The sequence below is a fragment of the Lipotes vexillifer genome, unplaced genomic scaffold (genome assembly GCF_000442215.2).
Source record: "Lipotes vexillifer unplaced genomic scaffold, Lipotes_vexillifer_v1.1 scaffold1261, whole genome shotgun sequence".
NCBI lineage: Eukaryota > Metazoa > Chordata > Mammalia > Artiodactyla > Lipotidae > Lipotes > Lipotes vexillifer.
The window spans coordinates 1,114,833-1,133,635 of record NW_006796548.1 but is presented as its reverse complement, the minus strand read 5'-3'; the positions used below and the strand labels follow the sequence as shown (position 1 = coordinate 1,133,635).

Below are 18,803 nucleotides of genomic sequence, written 5' to 3'. Positions count from 1 at the left end.
CCGGGGCACGAACCCGCGTCCCCCGCATCGGCAGGCGGACTCCCAACCCCTGCGCCACCGGGGAAGCCCAGACCTTGGACTTTTAAAGATCTCCTCCAAGCGGCGGGACCTAGGACGGAAGTCTTAGGGGATTAAGTTAAGTCCTCGAGAATGGAGTCCTGGCCCTTTAAGGGTGTGTGTCAAGGGGCGGAGTCTAGGACGGAAGTTGGAAGTCCGGGCCGAAGTCCGGCTGACGAAGGGCGGAAGTTGAGTTTGGGGCCCAAGCCGCAATCATGGCGCTGGAAAGGGAAGATGTTAGAGATTACAATTTGACTGAGGAGCAGAAGGCGATCAAGGCCAAGTATCCTCCAGTCGTTCGGAAGTACGAGTGTGAGTAGGCTCACTTCTCTCCTTGCCGGGGGCTTCCGGCTTCCTCTTCCACTTTGCCCCATAGGGTGGCTCAGGCGTTCCCGTTTTGCCCTTTTATTGTAGGCTTTTCTGTACTTCTCTGGGGAACGCTGAAGGCTAAAGCCTCCTGGTCTGAAAGTCGGGAAACCCTGGCTCCCACATTTACAGCCTTCTGAACTTTTTCTGCATATGCCTAATTACATTTATCTTGTGGGAATTTTACTTCCGTATTAATTCTGAAGGTAACGTATTTTCAAGCGTTTGAGGGGTTGTCGCCCCCAAGTATCTCCCTCCAACTGTGGGATAGTTAGAGTGTGCCTAGGGTAGAGGACTCGGAAAGCTCTGAGTAGGGGACTTCTAAATTGGTGTTTTACCTGTATCGTGTTGTTAGCAAAAAGACCTGGTTTTGTCATTTTTAGCTTAGTGACTTTAGGCAAAAAAATCACATAACCTCTTTGCACTCAGTTCCTTCATGTGAGGGATAAATGAGATAATAATAAATGTGAAAGTATAGTGCAGACTCTGAAGTTCTACATAAACGTTAAGCTGCCGTCCCTAAAGGTGGATGTGGTTTGGGGAGCACAAGTCTGGCTCTTATTTCCTTTAAGAAGTTCTTTCATTGATTTCCCATTGTCCTCGGTATAGAGTCCAACTATTTACCATAGCATACTAGGCTCTGTACTTTCTGGACCGTGCATATCTCCCTAGCTCACTGTCTCTCACTTAATTTTTAAAAAATTACTTTTAATAGGTCATATATATGATTTAGAATTCAAAAAATACAACAGGTATGCAGCAAAAAGTCTTTCTTTCAGCCCTGATCCCCAGTCCCTTAGTCTTGCTATCCAGATCGACCATCCTTAACATTTTCTTATGTGTACATGCAAAGGTGTATGTTTACTTAATTTACTTAACCAATTTCTAGTTGATGGACATTTATACTTATACTCGTTTGCCAATAAAAATAATGCAGCAGTGGATATACCTGTGCATCCATTGTTTGGCACATGTGCACGTGTATCTGTAGAATAAACTTCCAAAAGTTACATTGCTTTTTCAAAGGGTATCTGCATTTTATCAGTGTTTTTTAAAATTGAAGTATAGTTGGTGTACAATGTTGTGTGAATTTCTGCTGTACAGCCAAGTGATCCAGTTATACAGACATTCTTTTTGATATCTGCATTTTAAACTTCAACAGTTATTGCCAAATTGCTCTCCATTGAGGTTGTGCCAGTTTATACCCTTGCTAGCATTGTGTGTGTGCCTTTTTTCTTTCCTTTTAAGAAGGCTGAATTCTTTTTTTTAAGTTCATTTTAAAATTTATTTTTACTTTTTAAAATTTATTTATTTTTTGGCTGCGCTGTGCTGCACGGCAAGGTGCAATCTTAGTTTCCCGACCAGGGAGTGAACCCGTGCCCCCTGCATTGGAAGTGCAGTCTTAACCACTGGACCACCAGGGAAGTCATGACTGTGCCTCTTTTCTCACACTTTTACCAATTTACTGTGTTACCACACTTTTTGATCTTTTCCAGTCTGTTAAGTATCTTATACTAACTGCATTTTACTTATAAGTGAGGCTGAACGTATTTTAGTATGTTTGGAGTTATTTGTATTTACCTTCTGGAATGTGTATATTCATATTTTTAACCCATTTTTTCTATTGGATTGTTGGTCTTTTTTTACTGTGCAGAAGTTTATTTTTATGTAGTGAAATTTGTTAACCCTTTTTATGGCTACTGGGATATCATACTTAAGAAGGCATTTCTCGCTCTGGGACTGTAAATTAATTCTCCCGTGTTTTCTTCTAGTACATTTGAAAATAAAATTTTTTTTTTCTTAGGCCATACCACATGGCTTGTGGGATGTGGGATTTTAGTTCCCCGCCCAGGGATTGAACCTGGGCCCTCGGCAGTGAGAGCACAGAGTCCTGACCACTGGACTGCCAGGGAATTCCCAAAAATAAAACTTACATTTTAGTATAAGATACATATAGAAGAGTGCACATGTTACAAATGAATTTTTGCAAACTGAATACACCTGTATAACTAGTAACCAGATCAAAAAACAGAATGTTACAGCATCCCTGAAGACCCTCTCATGCTCCTTTCTCCTCTCTCCCTATTTTTCCCATTAGCCTGACTACTAACACCATACATGAGCTTTGCATGTTTTTGTACATAATCTAAATGGAATCATGTAGTATGTATTCCTTTTGTGTTTGGCTTTTTTTGGCTCATATTTGTGAGAACCATATTTTTGCTAATAGTTATAGATTGTTCATGTTTCTAGTATTTATGGTTTTTAAAAATATATATATTTAAATTTTGAATACCTTAGGATTAGGGTAAGGTGGAAATTAATTATCAATATCTGATCATTATTTTCCAGATGCTATAAAATCATTTATCAACAGTCTGTCTTTTCCCCTGTGATTGAAATATGACATCTTTATCGTATACAGAATTCCTCTAACTATATTTAGGTCTATAGCTGGACTTACTATTCTATTCCTTTGTTTTAGCTCTCTTTTTATGTGCCAGTGCCACATTTTAAATTATTGAGGCTTTATTGTATCTTTTAATATCTTCTAGGACAATCTCCCTCTCTGTACTTACTCCTTTCCTGCCATTCTTATTGTTTTTATTTTTTTCTCTATATGTAGATAAAAATCAGCTTGTGAAGATCCATAAGAATTACTGTTGGTATCCCCTCCCCCCTTTTAATCATTTGTTTCATCTTCTCTCCAACCTGAGGCTACTTAGGGGCCCAACCCTGAATCACCTTATTAGCATAGACTCAAGTGTGGTCAGACGGGGCACTTTATGAATAACACTGAGTGACACTCCTGTCACTCAGAAAATTCCCAGGATTTTAAGAGCTCTGTTCCAGGAACCAGGGACAAAGACCAAGTATATATTTTCTTTATACCACAAAAACATTCAGTGAAAAGCAGCAATTAGGAATGAGAGAAAAGGGCTTCCCTGGTGGCACAGTGATTAAGAATCCGCCTGCCAATGCAGGGGACATGGGTTCGAGCCCTGGTCCAGGAAGATTCCACATGCCATGGAGCAAGTAAGCCCATGCACCGCAACTACTGAGCCCATGCACCGCAACTACCGACCCTGCGAGCCACAACTACTGAGCGCATGTGCCTCAACTACTGAAGCCCGCATGCATAGAGCCCATGCTCTGCAACAGGAGAAGCCACTGCAATGAGAAGCCCATGCACTGCGACAAAGAGTAGCCCCCACTCGCAGAAACTAGAGAAAGCCCACATGCAGCAACAAACACCCAACGCAGCCAAAAATAAATAAATAAATAAATTTATATTAAAAAAGAATGAGGAAAAAATAAACAATAGTGTATTTTTGAGAAATAGTTGAGAAACGACCATTTGCTCAAAAATCCTGTTAACATTTTGTTTGGGAATTCCCTGGCCGTCCAGTGGTTAGGACTCAGTACTTTCACTGCTGGGCTGGGGTTCAATCCCTTTCCGGGGAACTAAGATCCCACAAGCCATGCAGTGAGGCAAAAAACCGAAAAAAAATAACATTTTTATGTTATGCCTCATGATTACATCTATGGAGATGATGTAATCTGTTTCCTAAGAATTGAATCTTTGAATTCCAGGGATAAATCCCACTTGGTCATTCTGGATTCTACTTGCCCAACATTTTGTACAGAATCTTGGCATTGATGTAATGTGAGATTAGTCTGTGTTTTCTTCCAGCTTCATTTCTTGCCACTGACTACCCCCAGATCTACCCCAAGCTCTCCCTGTAGCCCTGTTTTTCCTTTAAGACTCAGCTCAATTGTCATCTCATTTATTCATTCAGCAACATTATTGAGCACCTGTTGTGTATCAGACACTGAGTGGAAACTGGGAATAAATGAGTGAGCAGATAGATAAAGATCATCCTTAAGTCTCTTGGCACATAAAGTGTTAAGTCTTGTTTCCTTTGGGAATTCTTACCTGAACCTCTTAGTCTAGCTTAGTTTATCTCTTATGCTCTCCTATAATAGAATTTTCAAAGTGGGTGGTCTCTAGAACCGAGGTTTCCGCAGACTTTTTTCAAAGGATCTGTGAAGTTAAAACTACTTTCTTAATAATACTAGATGTTACTTGCTCTTTTCACTGTGTTGTTATTTGCACTGGTGGTGCAGAAGCAGTAATAGGTAAAAGTCCTGGCCCCTTGGCACAAATTGAGGCAGTGGCACCAAACTGTATTGGTAGCCATTGTATTATTTACCATTATGTACTTATAATTAAAAAAAGAAAAAGTCGTTTTTACTTAAAAATGTCCTTGATGACTTGGCAAGAACTGTTAATCTTATTAAATATTAACCATTGAATACACGCGTTTTTAATATTCTGTGTAACAAAATGGGAAGTATGCAGTAGTGTTTCTGCTGCTTCTCAAAGTATTGATGCTTACCTTGAGGAAAAGAACTTCTGTGATTGTTTGAGTTGTGAGATGCCTTTTTTCTCGGAACACTATTTTTTCTCAAAAGAATGACTGAAAGACATACTATTGTTATTCAGACTTGGGTATTTCCAATATCTTCTTGAAAATAATCTGTCACATCAAGGAAGATAACAATATTTGTTGGTATATTGATAATGTATATTATATAATGATAAAATTCAAGCTTTCAAGTGAAATCAGAATTTTGGAAAACTTGTATCTGCCATCATGAGCTTCACGGTTTCCCAGTGCTTAAAGAATTTTCTGATGAGATTGGAGGTGATATTAACAAATAGATTTTTAAAAATTCTATAGAATGTGTCAACATCGATGAACTGGTATTTTCCCAAAAAACCAATGCTTGATATTACACAGTCAGGCATAGATAAGATCTGTTCTAAGCACAAGATAGAGCAATGGATTTTAATGTTACAGAGTTCGAAAAATTCACTGTTAAAGCCTCAGATTCTGCATTGCAACTAACCTTTAAAAAACCACCAGTTTCTAGTTTTGGTGAAGGAAGACTATATACAATATTTTTTCCTTACTCCGGCTGTGTTGCCCATATGCATTTTTAAAATAAATTTATTTATTTATGTATTTATTTTTGGCTGCATCAGGTCTTCATTGCTGCGGGCAGGCTTTCTCTAGTTGCGGCGAGTGGAGGCTCTTCCTTGTTGCGGTGCGTGGATTTCTCATTGCGGTGGCTTCTCTTGCCTTGGAGCACAGGCTCTAGGCACACGGGCTTCAGTAGTTGTGGCTCGTGGACTCTAGAGAGCAGGCTCAGTAGTTGTGGCGCATGGGCTTAGTTGCTCCACGGCATGTGGGATCTTCCTGGACCAGGGCTCGAACCCATGTCCTCTGGATTGGCAGGTGGATTCTTAATGACTGTGCCACCAGGGAAGTCCACATTTTTTTTTTTAGTTCTTAAAATACTCTTTTTTCCTCCTGCATATCTGTGAGATTGCAGCACACTGAAAAGCCAGACATTAAAAATACTTGGAGAGGGCTTCCCTGGTGGCGCAGTGCTTGAGAGTCCGCCTGCCGATGCAGGAGACGCGGGTTCGTGCCCCGTTTCGGGAGGATCCCACATGCCGCGGAAAAAAAAAAAAAAAAAAAAAAAAAAAAAATACTTGGAGAAATGCTAAACAGCACCACTCTTCTCACTACATTTTTTGAAAATGTAGTCATTTTTCATAAAAATATATAATTTATGTTAAATAAAATGGGCTTATTATTTGTATTTATTTATTTATTATTTTTGGCTGCATTGGGTCTTCGTTGCTGCTCTGGGGCTTTATCTAGTTGCAGCGAAAGGGGGCTATTGTTGAAGCGCGCAGGCTTCTCATTGCAGTGGCTTCTCTTGTTGCAGACCTTGGGCTCTAGGCACGTGGGCTTCAGTAGTTGCAGCCGTGGGCCCTATAGCACTTGAGCTTCAGTAGTTGCGGCACGTGGACTCAGTAGTTGTGGTGCTTGGGGCTCTAGGCCGCATGGGCTTCTGTAGTTGTGGCGTGCATTGGCAGGTGGAATGTTAACCACTGCACCACCGGCGAAGTCCCTGGGCTTATTATTTTTAAGTGAATTAATACATACTTAAAATTTTTTTCAGTTAAAATTTCTAGGTTAATATTGCCAGATACAACCCATATAAACAAAAGCTCTTTGGGTCCTCAGTAATTTTTAAGAGAATGAAGTGTTCCTGAGACCAAAAAATTTGAGAACCACTGCCCTGTAGCAATCTGTCATTGTCTCTTTAAACCGTCTTTTAAAAAATTGAGGTACAATTTACATGTTATAAAAGTGCTCACATCTTAAGTATAAAGTCCAATGAGTTTTGATAAACAAATGACATCTGTGTAACCAATACTTGAGTCAACCTCTAGAACATTTCTGTCACCCTAGAAAGTTCCCTTTGCTCCTTTCCAGTTAGTCCCCTAGCCCCTTACCTTGAGGGCAAGAACTGCTCTGATTCCTATCACCACAGTTTACTTTTGTTTTAGAGTTTTGTATAAGTGGAATCACACAGTATAGATTCTTTTCTGTCTGGCTTCTTCACTCAGTATCAAACACAGCTAGACGTTAAAGTGGTGAATGGATTTTATTCAGTAACTACTGACAGCAGGGGAAAGAGGTGAGCTCCCTGACTCTTGTTAATGCATTGTATCAGTAGTTCATGCTTCTTTATTGCTTAGTAGTGTGGCATTGTATTCCTCAGTTTGTTTATCCTTTCTCTTGATGGATATGGGGTTTTTAATTTGGGGGAATAAAATTGCTGTGAACCTTCTATGTCCTTTTGTGGCCACATACTTTCATTTCTCTAGGGTTAATACCTGTTATTTTCTTTTAACTTGTTTGTCATCTCTGCTGATCATTGAGCCTCTTAATGCCTAAAATGTATTGAGTTCTCAGTAATATTCTGAGTAAATTAAAGATGAGCTTAAACCTCGAGTGTTACCAGAACAAGATGTGTTATGTAAACGGCACTAAACCGGGAGTCAGAAAATCTCAATTCTAGTCCCAACTCTAATCAGCAGTGTAGTCCTAAACAAGTCGCACAATCTCTCTGGATTTCAGGTTTCTTCTTGTAATTGAAGGAATTCTGTTAAATGAACTCTAAGACTTTGTTGTAACCTGAATATTCTATGATTCTAAGCAGGAAGAATTGATAAAAGTCAGGTAAGAGTGAAGGATAGACTCTAAAATCATTTTTTTTTAATTAGTTAATTTTTAAAATTTTGGCTGCACTGGGTCTTCATTGTGGCACTTGGGCTTCTCTAGTTGTGGCGCGTGGGCTTAGTTGCCCTTTGGCATGTGGGATCTTAGTTCCCTGACCAGAGATCGAGCTCACATCCCTTGCCTTGGAAGGCAGATTCTTAACCAGTGGACCACCAGGGAAGTCCTGACTCTGAAATCTTGAGATAACAGATCCAATGGGAACTTGCTGTAGTAGCAGTTGTTATTTCCTGGTGTTGCTGTGAGAATATCAGGAAAAAGCTCATAATACATATTGTAGAGTTTACTTTCCAAAACTGTTTTATTGGTCAAGGATATCATTGAGGAGTCCTTCAAATGAAAGAAATCAACAAATATAAAACTTGGCTCTTGTTAAAAATAAAAAACTGTTTTGTCTGGGATTTGGCTAGCTGTTCATGAAAAGGTGAAATGAAATCTGGAATTTTATATCTTTGATGATGTAGTTTCTGGAATTTTGGTCATTCACACAAGTAGATATTTAGAAAAGATACTGATTTGTTGAGGAAAAGTAACTAATGGCAGAGAATGGCATTTGTTTATTGAAAAACTATGATGTATTAGACACTTTTTAGATCACCTAGAAGACCGTGGCCATGATGCCTTCCAGAAATTGTCATTCATTTAAATATAAATCTAGGCTTTTAAAAAAATAACCCTTTAGCATCAATATGCTAATATTATGGAACTATTAATTCTTTTATTTAATATTAGTTCATTTAATATTAACAGAATAATAACTGTGAATGCTTAGAAGACATTTTTTAAAATAAAAAATAACCCTTAACAGAGCAATTATCTTTTGTGTAAATGGTTAGTGAAAGGTGTGTGGCCAGCCCACATTTTCTTGCTCTTCAAGGATGATGTTCTTAGTAATGATCTAGAGTTATTTTCTTGTGATTTGCAAGTCAAGTTTAGTTACTTACAAGTGTTTTTTCCTCTCTCCCTCAGATTTGGATCATACAGCTGATGTCCAGTGAGTATAGCTAGAGTTTATGCCTTTGCAACCATGTGCTTAACATAGGAAGGCTGATGTTTTAATCTTGATGTCCCGAGTTTTAATTTTTCTCCTCCTCTTTTGGCTTCTTTAGGACATGCAAATGATGGTTTAAAGAACCTGGTTTCAGTGTCATTAAACTGATTGAGACCTTTGGTTTTGTATTTATCATGTTAATTTTATTTTGACTTTCCTGACAAGTTTTCTGCTTTGCAGTGGATTATATTACACAGGGCATGAATGTATTTCTTTAGGTTACACGCATGGGGAGATACTCTGGAGGAAGCATTTGAGCAATGTGCAATGGCCATGTTTGGTTATATGACAGATACTGGGGCAGTGGAGCCCCTCCAAGCAACAGAAGTAGAAACCCAAGGTAACCAATTTATTCACAAGGAAGAAATTGTTATAGATGTTCAGTATTTTACATAAATTCAGTATATGCTCACAGTAAGAACAACAAAATTGATTATGAGCTTGTTCTTTCAACTAGCCTAAGAAATTCATTGCACTGTTAAATTCAAACCAGTTTTTTAGAGACAAGAGTTATTAAACATGATACTGTCATGGTTCTTTTTGATCCTGTGTAGGAGATGACTTACAATCTCTTCTGTTTCACTTTTTGAATGAATGGCTTTATAAATTCAGTGCTGATGAATTCTTCATAGCCCGGGTAAGCAAAAGTTTTTCTTTTTCACTGAGCAAATGGGTTCTTACCCATATTTTATAATAAGACTAGTGATTTAAAATAGAACATGTGATGCAAAACCAAGCCATACAGATGATGAATTGCAGAAATTATAATAACCATAGGCTCTTCTTGGATAACCCGAGTTTTGCTTATGTATGTGCATTTTGTATTTAGATCTCTTATTATATACTTGTCACTGATCAGGATTGTGTGACAAGAACGCACCTATTGTCACCACTGTCTCTGCACATTTTATGTCTCCCAAGTTTGAGCTGTATTTATGTCCATCCATATGTTCCTTTTGTCCCATTTGTAATTTGGCAGTTCTGCCATGGTGACCTAAGTTTAAAACTTGATGCTTTTAGTTTTCCTTAATGTGAAAAAGGAAAAGCCAAATGGAGTTTACTTGTTGCCATCAAGCTCCAGAGGGAACACCTCTCCAACCTCATTGTTATCTAACACACATGGCCTTCCTTGCTTCCGTAATTCCTCCATTCTCTCCCTTACCAGCTCCACTACATATATTCTTCCAACTGGGTCATTCGTCCTACAGAACTGGGTCATTCGTCCTACAATATTATATAAAAATAGGCTGAGAGTTTTGTCAACTCTAAATAAATAAAGCTGAAAAAAATCCAGAGTGATTGAAATCCTAGGTCATCCTCCTCTATGTATCTTACAGAAAAATTCTTTTGACTCATATTTTTAGATTGTACATTTCCAAGAATATGTCCCTTGAATATGTAAGAAAAAACTATTTCCTTGAAATATATAGTTTGTTGTTCTGTTTTAGTTAACATTTTAGTTTTCTTTGCTTCAGAGAAGTTTTATGCTATTATCTTGAAAAGATGATAACCTAGACATGTTTTAGGAGCTGGTCTTTTATGAGCATATATTAAAATTAAAAGAAATTTTTTTTCTTCTTTAGGAAGTAAAAGTTCTTAATATTGATCAAAGAAATTTCAAATTACGGTCAATTGGGTAAGTTTTGAAAACCTTTTAAGTAGCGGGTCATGAAAGATGTTATGTTATTCTTCAGTGAACTCAGTGGGCAGGAAGACAAATAGAAATGTTAAGTCAGAAGACCAGTTGCATCCCAGTAGGGCTTTGCAGGTTAAGCTTCTTGAGATACCTAGGAGCCAGGGTTCACCTCAGGTTTGGTGGACCAGAAACTTGTCAGAATAATGTTGATGTGTGTTATTAAACAGGATTCCCTATTTGTTGATTTTTAGCACAAAAAAATATTTGCATAAAGCTTAGCTTGGTGATTAGAAATGCTGATGCATCCTTTCTTATAGATCCTCACACCTGGACTCCATTTCCTTTTATTAACAAGTTATACACTTCCTTCCAGAGTTTGCAAACACTTGATTATGGCACTTTAATTGGATTTGGTGTTTTCCGAGTTTCTTCAGTCATTTAATGATATCTTTTAGATTGTTTTTTTTTTAACAAGTCTCTGTTTATTCATACTTAGATGTAGGTTATTTTTACTCTTTTATTTTTGTGTACAGATTTACTTAACAATCACGGTTCCTAGGCCAGGTTCAGGTAACTAAAAAGCTTTTATAAGTAGTTTATATTCTCTAGACCCAAAGTATGCTGCAAACCCAGTCTGGAGCAAAATGGGAAATAACATCTTTCTAAAGATAGGCTTAGAAATCCTAATCTAGCAATTTAAGATGTTTCCTTTCTCGGGTAGTGGGGCTGAGTTATATCTTGCTGCTAGGCCACCATTCACAGGGATAGCTAAGAAAACAGGGTACAGACCACCAAAAACAAGACTAACCAATCCACCTCGTGTGAAGGTACAGGTTTCACAATGCAAATCACCTGTATTCAAAGGTAAACTTACAAAATCTTTGTAAGATACATGTGCCGTCAAAAATGGGATCTCTGCCATTGGTAAGCCAGCAGGTATATGAGCCTGTGTCACATGTAAGATTCGTCGAAAAAGACTATCTGCTATTAGGCCATAGAGGGCAGCATTAAGTCCAACATATGTTGATCCATTTTCAAGCAGATTCCTTTCTGTTTTGGAATTTGGTTAATTTTTCTGGTTACGATATCAATTAAGTTCTCCTTGACAGTATCATCTGGTTCATGATTTTCCATCTTGAGCCTTACGCTTTCCTCCCAGCACTTGCTGCCTCCTCTGGTCTTATTCAGCCACGTGAGGGCTCACTCCAACCCTTACGCAACTCTTTTAGGTTATTTTTATATAGAGCATATCTTTTCTATTTTATGTTGTTTTTTTAGTTTCTTTTTGTAAAATGAGAGCTTTTATTATCTCCTCCTCCCTTTTTTTATGGGTAAGAAAGCAGGGTTGTCCAAGGGTACTTAGCTAATAAATAGATGAACAGAATTTTAAAACTTTGCTCTTTCTACTACTGCTACTGCTTCTGCTACTGTGATCTTCAGCCACATTAGTGTTGAAGGGAGAGAGGATGCTCATCCCAGGTTCCAGGGCAGTACCTTTCTAGGGCCTTCCATGTACACACCATGGACATTTTTTGAAAAGTTATAAAATACAAACCAAGTTCAGACTGTATTACAGAATCTCGTATTTTGCCTTTATGGTGTTCAGACGTGCTTTCTCCAGTGGAAGATATTAATTAGTTCTGTAGTCCTGAGTACAGTGAAAATTTTGAACATGCTACTCTGTTATGAACCAATATTCATTAAACAATGTTTATTGAGAATCTACCTATGTACATTATACTAGGACACTTTTTTTTTTAAGAGCAACTATCAACCTTCTTGAAATGGCTATTGTACACATAAGTCCCTCAACAGCTGTATCTGCTAACAATCAAATTGAAATTTATAGCTCCCTTCCCCCTCCATCTCTTTTGGCTTTCTAGTATCTAAACCACATTTATAAGGCTTATTTTAAAATGTGGAAAGAGAGAATAAATGTTAAATCCTGGAAATCTTAATCATGTTTCACTTTTCTTTCTCAAGGTGGGGAGAAGAATTCTCATTGTCCAAGCACCCTCAGGTATGTTTTTAAATCCAGCCATTAGAAACATTTTATACTACCTTACCATAAAGTCAGTAAATGTGACAGTTAACTAGTTCTAATAAGTTGGTGTAAAGTCCTAAGTTTTTCTCAGACTAATATGACCTGTCGGGGCATATTATGTTAAAACACTGATTCCACACACCTGATTTGGAGGATTAGGAATCAGCACTTGGGTTATAGGGTCAGGTTTGTTACAGAGTTGTGGGGTGTAAAACTCCCTTTGCCTTACAGAGTTTTGATGTCCTCCCCCATAATGAAGGTGTTGGACTAGATGTTCTCTAAAGCGTCTTCTGCCTTTTGTGCTTCTCCAGCTTCAGTATTTGCCAGCATGTATGGCTTTGCTCTATACGAGTCAAATCTGTTGGAATAGGGGTAGGCAATTTTTCTCCTAATGTTTTGTGCTTTGTGGGCAGAGAATGATGGAAGAACAACTATTCAACTCTTCTCATATATAGCACTAAACAGCCAAGGACAACACATTAATGAATGAATGTGGATGTGTTCCAGTAAGACTTTTTTTAAACATTTCCTCCACTACTATTTAGAAATGTAAAAACCGGGCTTCCCTGGTGGCGCAGTGGTTGAGAGTCCGCCTGCCGATGCAGGGGACACGGGTTCGTGCCCCAGCCCAGAAGATCCCACATGCCGCGGAGCGGCTGGGCCCGTGAGCCATGGCCGCTGAGCCTGTGCGTCCGGAGCCTGTGCTCCGCAACGGGAGAGGCCACAACAGTGAGAGGCCCGCGTACGGAAAAAAAAAAAAAAAAAAAGAAATGTAAAAACCATTCTTAGTTTGTGGGGCTGTACAACAGTAGGTGGCAGGCTGGATTTGGCCTTCAATTTGTAGTTCACTGACCCCTGTGTTTAGGCCAAGGAGACCTAAGTTAGTTGGAGGTGACTGGAAAATCCTGTTTGCTTCCGGTAGCTGCAATAGAATTTCTTCAACCACAGTGCAATAAAATGAAGCCTGGTGAGGGAGCCTTGGGGAAGAGAAGCATAAAACGAACAGAAGCTAGTAGAGGGGGAGCATGTGGATTGAAAACAAATTATTTTTATAATACAAATGACAGTGGCATTTTCTTTTGAGTATGTTATATTTGAGATACCTATTAGACATCTAAACGGAGATGTTGGATAATAGGCATTTGACTGCCATTCAGAGAAGGGAATAGGCCGAGTTCCCAGGGCCCAGGTTCGACTGTATGGAAGAAGCCTTAAGAAGGAGCCCTGACCCAAACAGTAGGAAAGCTTTGTGTTCTTGGATTCAACCCATCTGATAAATGAAAAAGCTGATGCCCAAAGAGGTCAGACAGCTTCTGTATCCAGTTGCAAACAAAGCCAGGACTATAGTATGCTTCGTCTCCTAACTCAGTGATTTTTCTGCTGTACATATTTGCCTCTCATTTTTACTGGATCAGTGGATAATACTATACTAATTTGATAACTAATTGTTTCGTCTGAGTTTTTCAGACCAATATTAGAATTTTGACTTTCTGCCAATTGTTGCTAGAGTTAATGATTCTGATTTTGATGTTCTTTTTCTTCCTGTTTTTTCTTTAACCCCAACTTCAGGGAACTGAAGTCAAGGCAATAACATATTCAGCAATGCAGGTCTATAATGAAGAGAAGCCAGAAGTTTTTGTGATCATTGACATTTAAGACACACACAAAAAAGAGACTCCCTATGAAGAACTGTTTTTTCTCTTCCTTTTGAGAAGATACCATGATACCATGATATAAATTCTACAGTATCTTAATATATGGAGATTTGCAGAACAGAAATTTTTAACTTAAAGTGTGACTTTCAGAAATGGGAAATCTAGGTAAAGCCTTGGTCTGTGTTATCCAAATATTCAAAGTTTAAAGAAACCTTTAGGTGCCAAGTATGGTTCCTCATTTGTTAATTCCCTGCTGTAGCAGCAGGTGCCTTACACCCTTCCCATGGAATGCCAGCCCTCCAGCCTGGTCCCAAAAAGGATCATTGATCTAAGAGCAGTCTGAGAGACTCTGAAGCCCCCATGCTCTTACTGAATGCAGCTTGAAAAAAAAGAAATTTGAGGAATCCTACAACCAGGATTTTCCTTTTCTTCCAAATTGGTTAACACATATATTTTCTATACGTACATGAAAAGAGGTCGTTTTAGATTGCTGTGGGAAAGAGCCATCCTGTATTCCAGTTGGTTTTCTCAGATGAAACAATTATAGTTGAACAGTTGGAAGGCTTCTCTAGAAAGAGCCCTGATTTACTGTTCTCACTTTTTTTTAAGCACTGAAGTATTGACAGTTTCCTGTTATCCCATAAGAAAAATTGGATGCATGTACAAATGGGCCCTTCTTTCTAACATACAATTTTATATTAAAGCCATTATATTTAGAGAAGAAAAGGAGAATTTTTTTTAAATGTCTTTGGTTTTTAAAAATTACCTAAGCTTTTCATTCCTAAGGAGACAGGAGGCCAGGAAAACAACTTTAAAATGATCTGAACTTTTCAAAGTAGATAACCTTTGAAAACATGAGGCTGCTTTCATTTGATTTGCAGCATTATTCCATTCTCTATTCATTGATTGAGGTATTCTTCCTTGTGATGCAAGAGTTTGCAAAGTTGCTATTTATTCACACATATGTGAAAAAAGATTGCCACTGGGGGCTTCCCTGGTAGCACAGTGGTTGAGAGTCTGCCTGCCGATGCAGGGGACACGGGTTCGTGCCCCGGTCCGGGAAGATCCCACATGCTGCAGAGCGGCTGGGCCCGTGAGCCATGGCTGCTGAGCCTGCGCGTCCAGAGCCTGTGCTCCGCAACGGGAGAGGCCACGACAGTGAGAGGCCCGTGTACCAAAAAAACAAACGAACGAACAATTTTGATAGTGTCCAGGCATAAATGAATATAAAAATATCTTTAGAGATCATTTTCATCATGAAAAATAGTATCTAGAGAAACCCAGTAGGGGTTTGGTGTAGGTCTTTTTCTTAACTCTTGCCGCGGGGCCGGCGCGCCCGGAGCCTGTGCTCCGCAAAGGGAGAGGCCACAACAGTGAGAGGCCCGTGTACCAAAAAAAAAAAAAAAAAAATATTGCCACTGGGTGCTGCGAAATATCATTATAGTGTGCTGAACTTGACCTAAAAGGAAGAGATTGTCTGTGAGCTTTCTGACTGTTCTCTCGGAGCACCACATTATTTTTACTCTGGGGGATTTTTTTTTTTTCGAGCTGCGCCGCATGACATGCATGATCTTAGTTCCCTAAACAAGGATCAAACCCGTGCCCCCTGCCTTGGAAGCTCAGAGTCCTATCCACTGGACCGCCAGGGAAGTCCCTCTCTGGGAATTTAACAGAAAGTAGGGGGGGCGTAATGAAGACAAGGGCAAGAGCCTGTGGGGTTTTGTTTGTTTTTTGTTTTTGCGGTACATGGGCCTCTCACTGTTGTGGCCTCTCCTGTCGTGGAGCACAGGCTGCGCTCCGGACACACAGGCTCAGCCGCTCCGCGGCATGTGGGATCTTCCCAGACCAGGGCATGAACCCCCATCCCCTGCATCGGCAGGCGTACTCTCAACCACTGCACCACCAGGGAAGCCCGAGTCTGTGGTTTTAATAGTAGCTCTTCAAATGGATACACAGCAGGATCTCTGAGGTAGCACTCCTTTACCTTCTTTATTCTCAGGCGTATTTTATAAGTGTAAATTGTGGACCTCCAAGCAAAACAATGTCTAGAAGAACCTCTTTACCTTTTGTTAGGATGAATTTCCAGCCTGAGATGGGGCTCACTCTTTCGACTCCTTTACACATCATGGTGCTAATTGCGGGGGTTGATTGTGAAAGTGAACAACGAGATATTGTGAGGGCAATGGGAGAGCTGAAGCCAAAGTAAGAAGAGCTCTTGGGATGTATTAAGCCAAGTAGGGTACACATTTGACTTGGTGGGGTGGGGGGAAAGCATAGCCATATCTCTTAACCACCAGAGCTGTATAATGGGGCTCAATAAAAACAAAGCAGATTAATTATGCAATACAAATTATATTTTCTTGTTTTTAATAAATTTATAACTTATTACAATTTCAGGTAAATTTTAAAATTTAGTTTGTGTTAGTTTTAAAATATGCCAAAACAAAGATACTGAATAGAAGGAAAATGAGTATGTTACCCTTTAAACGTGAAGTGTTGGCATTCTTGATCCAACAGTAGCAGCACACGTTTTATTTATTTTTAGTTTATTGAGATGGTTGCACCGTGCTCTCACCAGATTCTTCTGCTAGTTTCAAGTATGTGTCTTTCCCTTAGGAACAGATTTCCCCCATTGCAGAGCTAATTCTCCTTCCCCATAATGTACCCACCCATCTTCACTTCTGTCTTACTTCTGGGCTGCCGTTCTCATTTCTGAAAATGTCGGGTAGCAAATCCGCTGCCCAAGGAGTCAGGCAGGTAATGGGAGGGCTGCGGGTGTTGAACTGAGGGTTTACACAGGGGCCAAGCGGGCAGCTGCCTCTCAGCTCCAGCCCTCATTTCTAATGGGAATACAAGCCTAGGGTGGGAGTTTTTCATAAAACCCCAGAGAGTGGGATTTTTATGTAAAACCTCCCAGGTTTTTGGAAAGAAACTCAAACCACTGTGGGTCATCACGATGAGGTAAGGCAGGTTGTGTGTGGGCTGAATCTGGTCCAAAGGTTGCTAGTCTGCAGCTCCGCTTTAAAACCGAGCTCAGGGAATTCCCTGGCAGTCCAGTGGTTAGGACTTGGTGCTTTCACTGCTGTGGGCCTGGGTTCAATCCCTGGTAGGGAAACTGAGATCCCACAAGCCTCGCAGAGTGGCCAAAAATAAATTTTAAAAACCAAACTCAAATCACATTTCCACAATGCCTCCCTTACCATTCAGCCTTCAGGGGTCTCTGAACTATGCTTCTCTAGTTAGCTTTAAAGATTTGCAGGCTTATTCAATTCTATAATTGTTTAATGTTCACTAGTCTTGTACCTCTGAATAGAAGGAAAGCTCCTGGATGGCACATAATAGACGGTCAGTTACTACGTAGTGGATTAAGCATCTTAGAGCTACGTCAAACTCTTAAGCAGAGACTGCAGGTCAGCTCCTTGAGCATATCTATAAGAACATAAGAATCCCAAGCCACAAGCCTCAGTTCCTAGCCTTTGCTCTACTACTGTTTGACCTTGGACCTACTTCCTCATCTATGTATTATAGGTGTGTATTAGTGATTCCTCAGTTCCTTTCCAGTTCTAAGTTTCTGTGATCTAGTAATTTAAACAACTGAGCTGAGAAAAAGAAGGTATCTTACTGGAACAGTTTAGCCTAAAAGGTCCAAATCTCACCATCCAGGTCTGCTCACTAATCAGACAGTCATTGTCATGGGTACAGGGCTGTTTTACATGATGACAGTGACTTTTCAGGAAAGTAACAGTAGTGATGTGATGACTTTTTCTCACTGGTGCCTCTCCAAGAAGGCTAAGTGGTTATGTGTGTCCTTACAGCCACCCATGCTAGTTCTCTTTCCACCTTGCTGTTACCACTTGGGCTTTGGAAGAGAATGTTCAAGAAGAAATGGTGGAAAAAGTACAGTTTATATACTCCTCAAAGTGGGGGAAGTGCACCAAGTGGACTACAGTTCTGCCCCTTCCTGAAGTCTGAGCTTCAGAAGGTTTGGGGAATTCCAGATTGAGACTGAGAATGTAGTTTCTTCATCTACAAAAACCAGGGGGTGGGAGGGGGGGACAGGAAATTGGAAAAGATAGCTTCCAAAAGCTCCTTCCAGAGCAAACTTCCTCAGAATTTAGTGACTGTAGTAATTTATCAATGTTTTTTGCCATATAACATGCTCTGTACTTTTTTGTTCTGTTGCCTGTAAAATGAACAATGTTGAATTCTGGACATGCAAGAAAGTAGTCTTAGGGCCAACATATTTATTTTGTCATAAACACATATCCAGGTCTCCTCTGTACAAAACATTTTCCCAGATGCTTTCTGTATATTACCCATTTGTCCTTCCAGCAATTCTATATGTAGTACAGTTGTCCTACATTTTACAAATAAGGGGATTAGTGACACCTAAAACCTACTGGCTAGAAGACGCAGATTTGGGACTTAGGACTCTGTTCATTGGATTTATACAATATCTTTTAATATATAACAAATCACATTTATGTTCTGTTGTTCTTTTGATCCAGGTAATAGCCCTGTGAGGTTAGCACAACAGCTCTCATTACTCAAGTTTTATTTTATTTATTTTTGGCTGCGTTGGGTCTTCGTTGCTGTGCGCGGGCTTTCTCTAGTTGTGTCGACGGGCTTCTCATTGTGGTGACTTCTCTTGTGGTGGAGCATGGGCTCTAGGCACGCAGGCTTCAGTAGTTGTGGTGCATGGGCTCAGTACCTGTGGCTTGCGGGCCCTAGAGCGCAGGCTCAGTAGTTGTAGCGCCCGGGCTTAGTTGCTCTGCAGCATGTGGGATCTTCCCGGACCAGGGCTCGTACCTGTGTCCCCTGCATTGGCAGG

General features: G+C 39.8%; 1 protein-coding gene and 1 pseudogene across 1 annotated transcript; one reads left to right on the top strand and one right to left on the bottom strand.

Annotated features, from left to right (window-relative positions):
- The first annotated feature begins 272 nt into the window (after positions 1-272).
- ZBTB8OS (zinc finger and BTB domain containing 8 opposite strand) lies at positions 273-14,132 on the top strand. The gene is made up of 7 exons (XM_007468684.1): positions 273-369; positions 8,556-8,580; positions 8,856-8,977; positions 9,192-9,274; positions 10,221-10,273; positions 12,257-12,293; positions 13,887-14,132. The coding sequence occupies exons 1-7, from the start codon at positions 273-275 to the stop codon at positions 13,971-13,973; spliced, it is 504 nt and encodes a 167-aa protein (XP_007468746.1). The 3' UTR covers positions 13,974-14,132.
- On the bottom strand, positions 10,809-11,449 carry LOC103077879 (transmembrane protein 126A pseudogene; annotated as a pseudogene).
- Positions 14,133-18,803: the final 4,671 nt, after the last annotated feature.

What these genes read in the sequence shown, in the direction of transcription:
- ZBTB8OS (XM_007468684.1), top strand. Translation starts at nt 273, where the DNA reads ATGGCGCTGGAAAGGGAAGATGTTAGAGATTACAATTTGACTGAGGAG. An exon ending in AGTCGTTCGGAAGTACGAGT is followed by an intron (nt 370 to 8,555) that starts GTGAGTAGGCTC and finishes TCTCTCCCTCAG; the next exon opens with ATTTGGATCATACAGCTGAT. An exon ending in TTCAAATTACGGTCAATTGG is followed by an intron (nt 10,274 to 12,256) that starts GTAAGTTTTGAA and finishes TTCTTTCTCAAG; the next exon opens with GTGGGGAGAAGAATTCTCAT.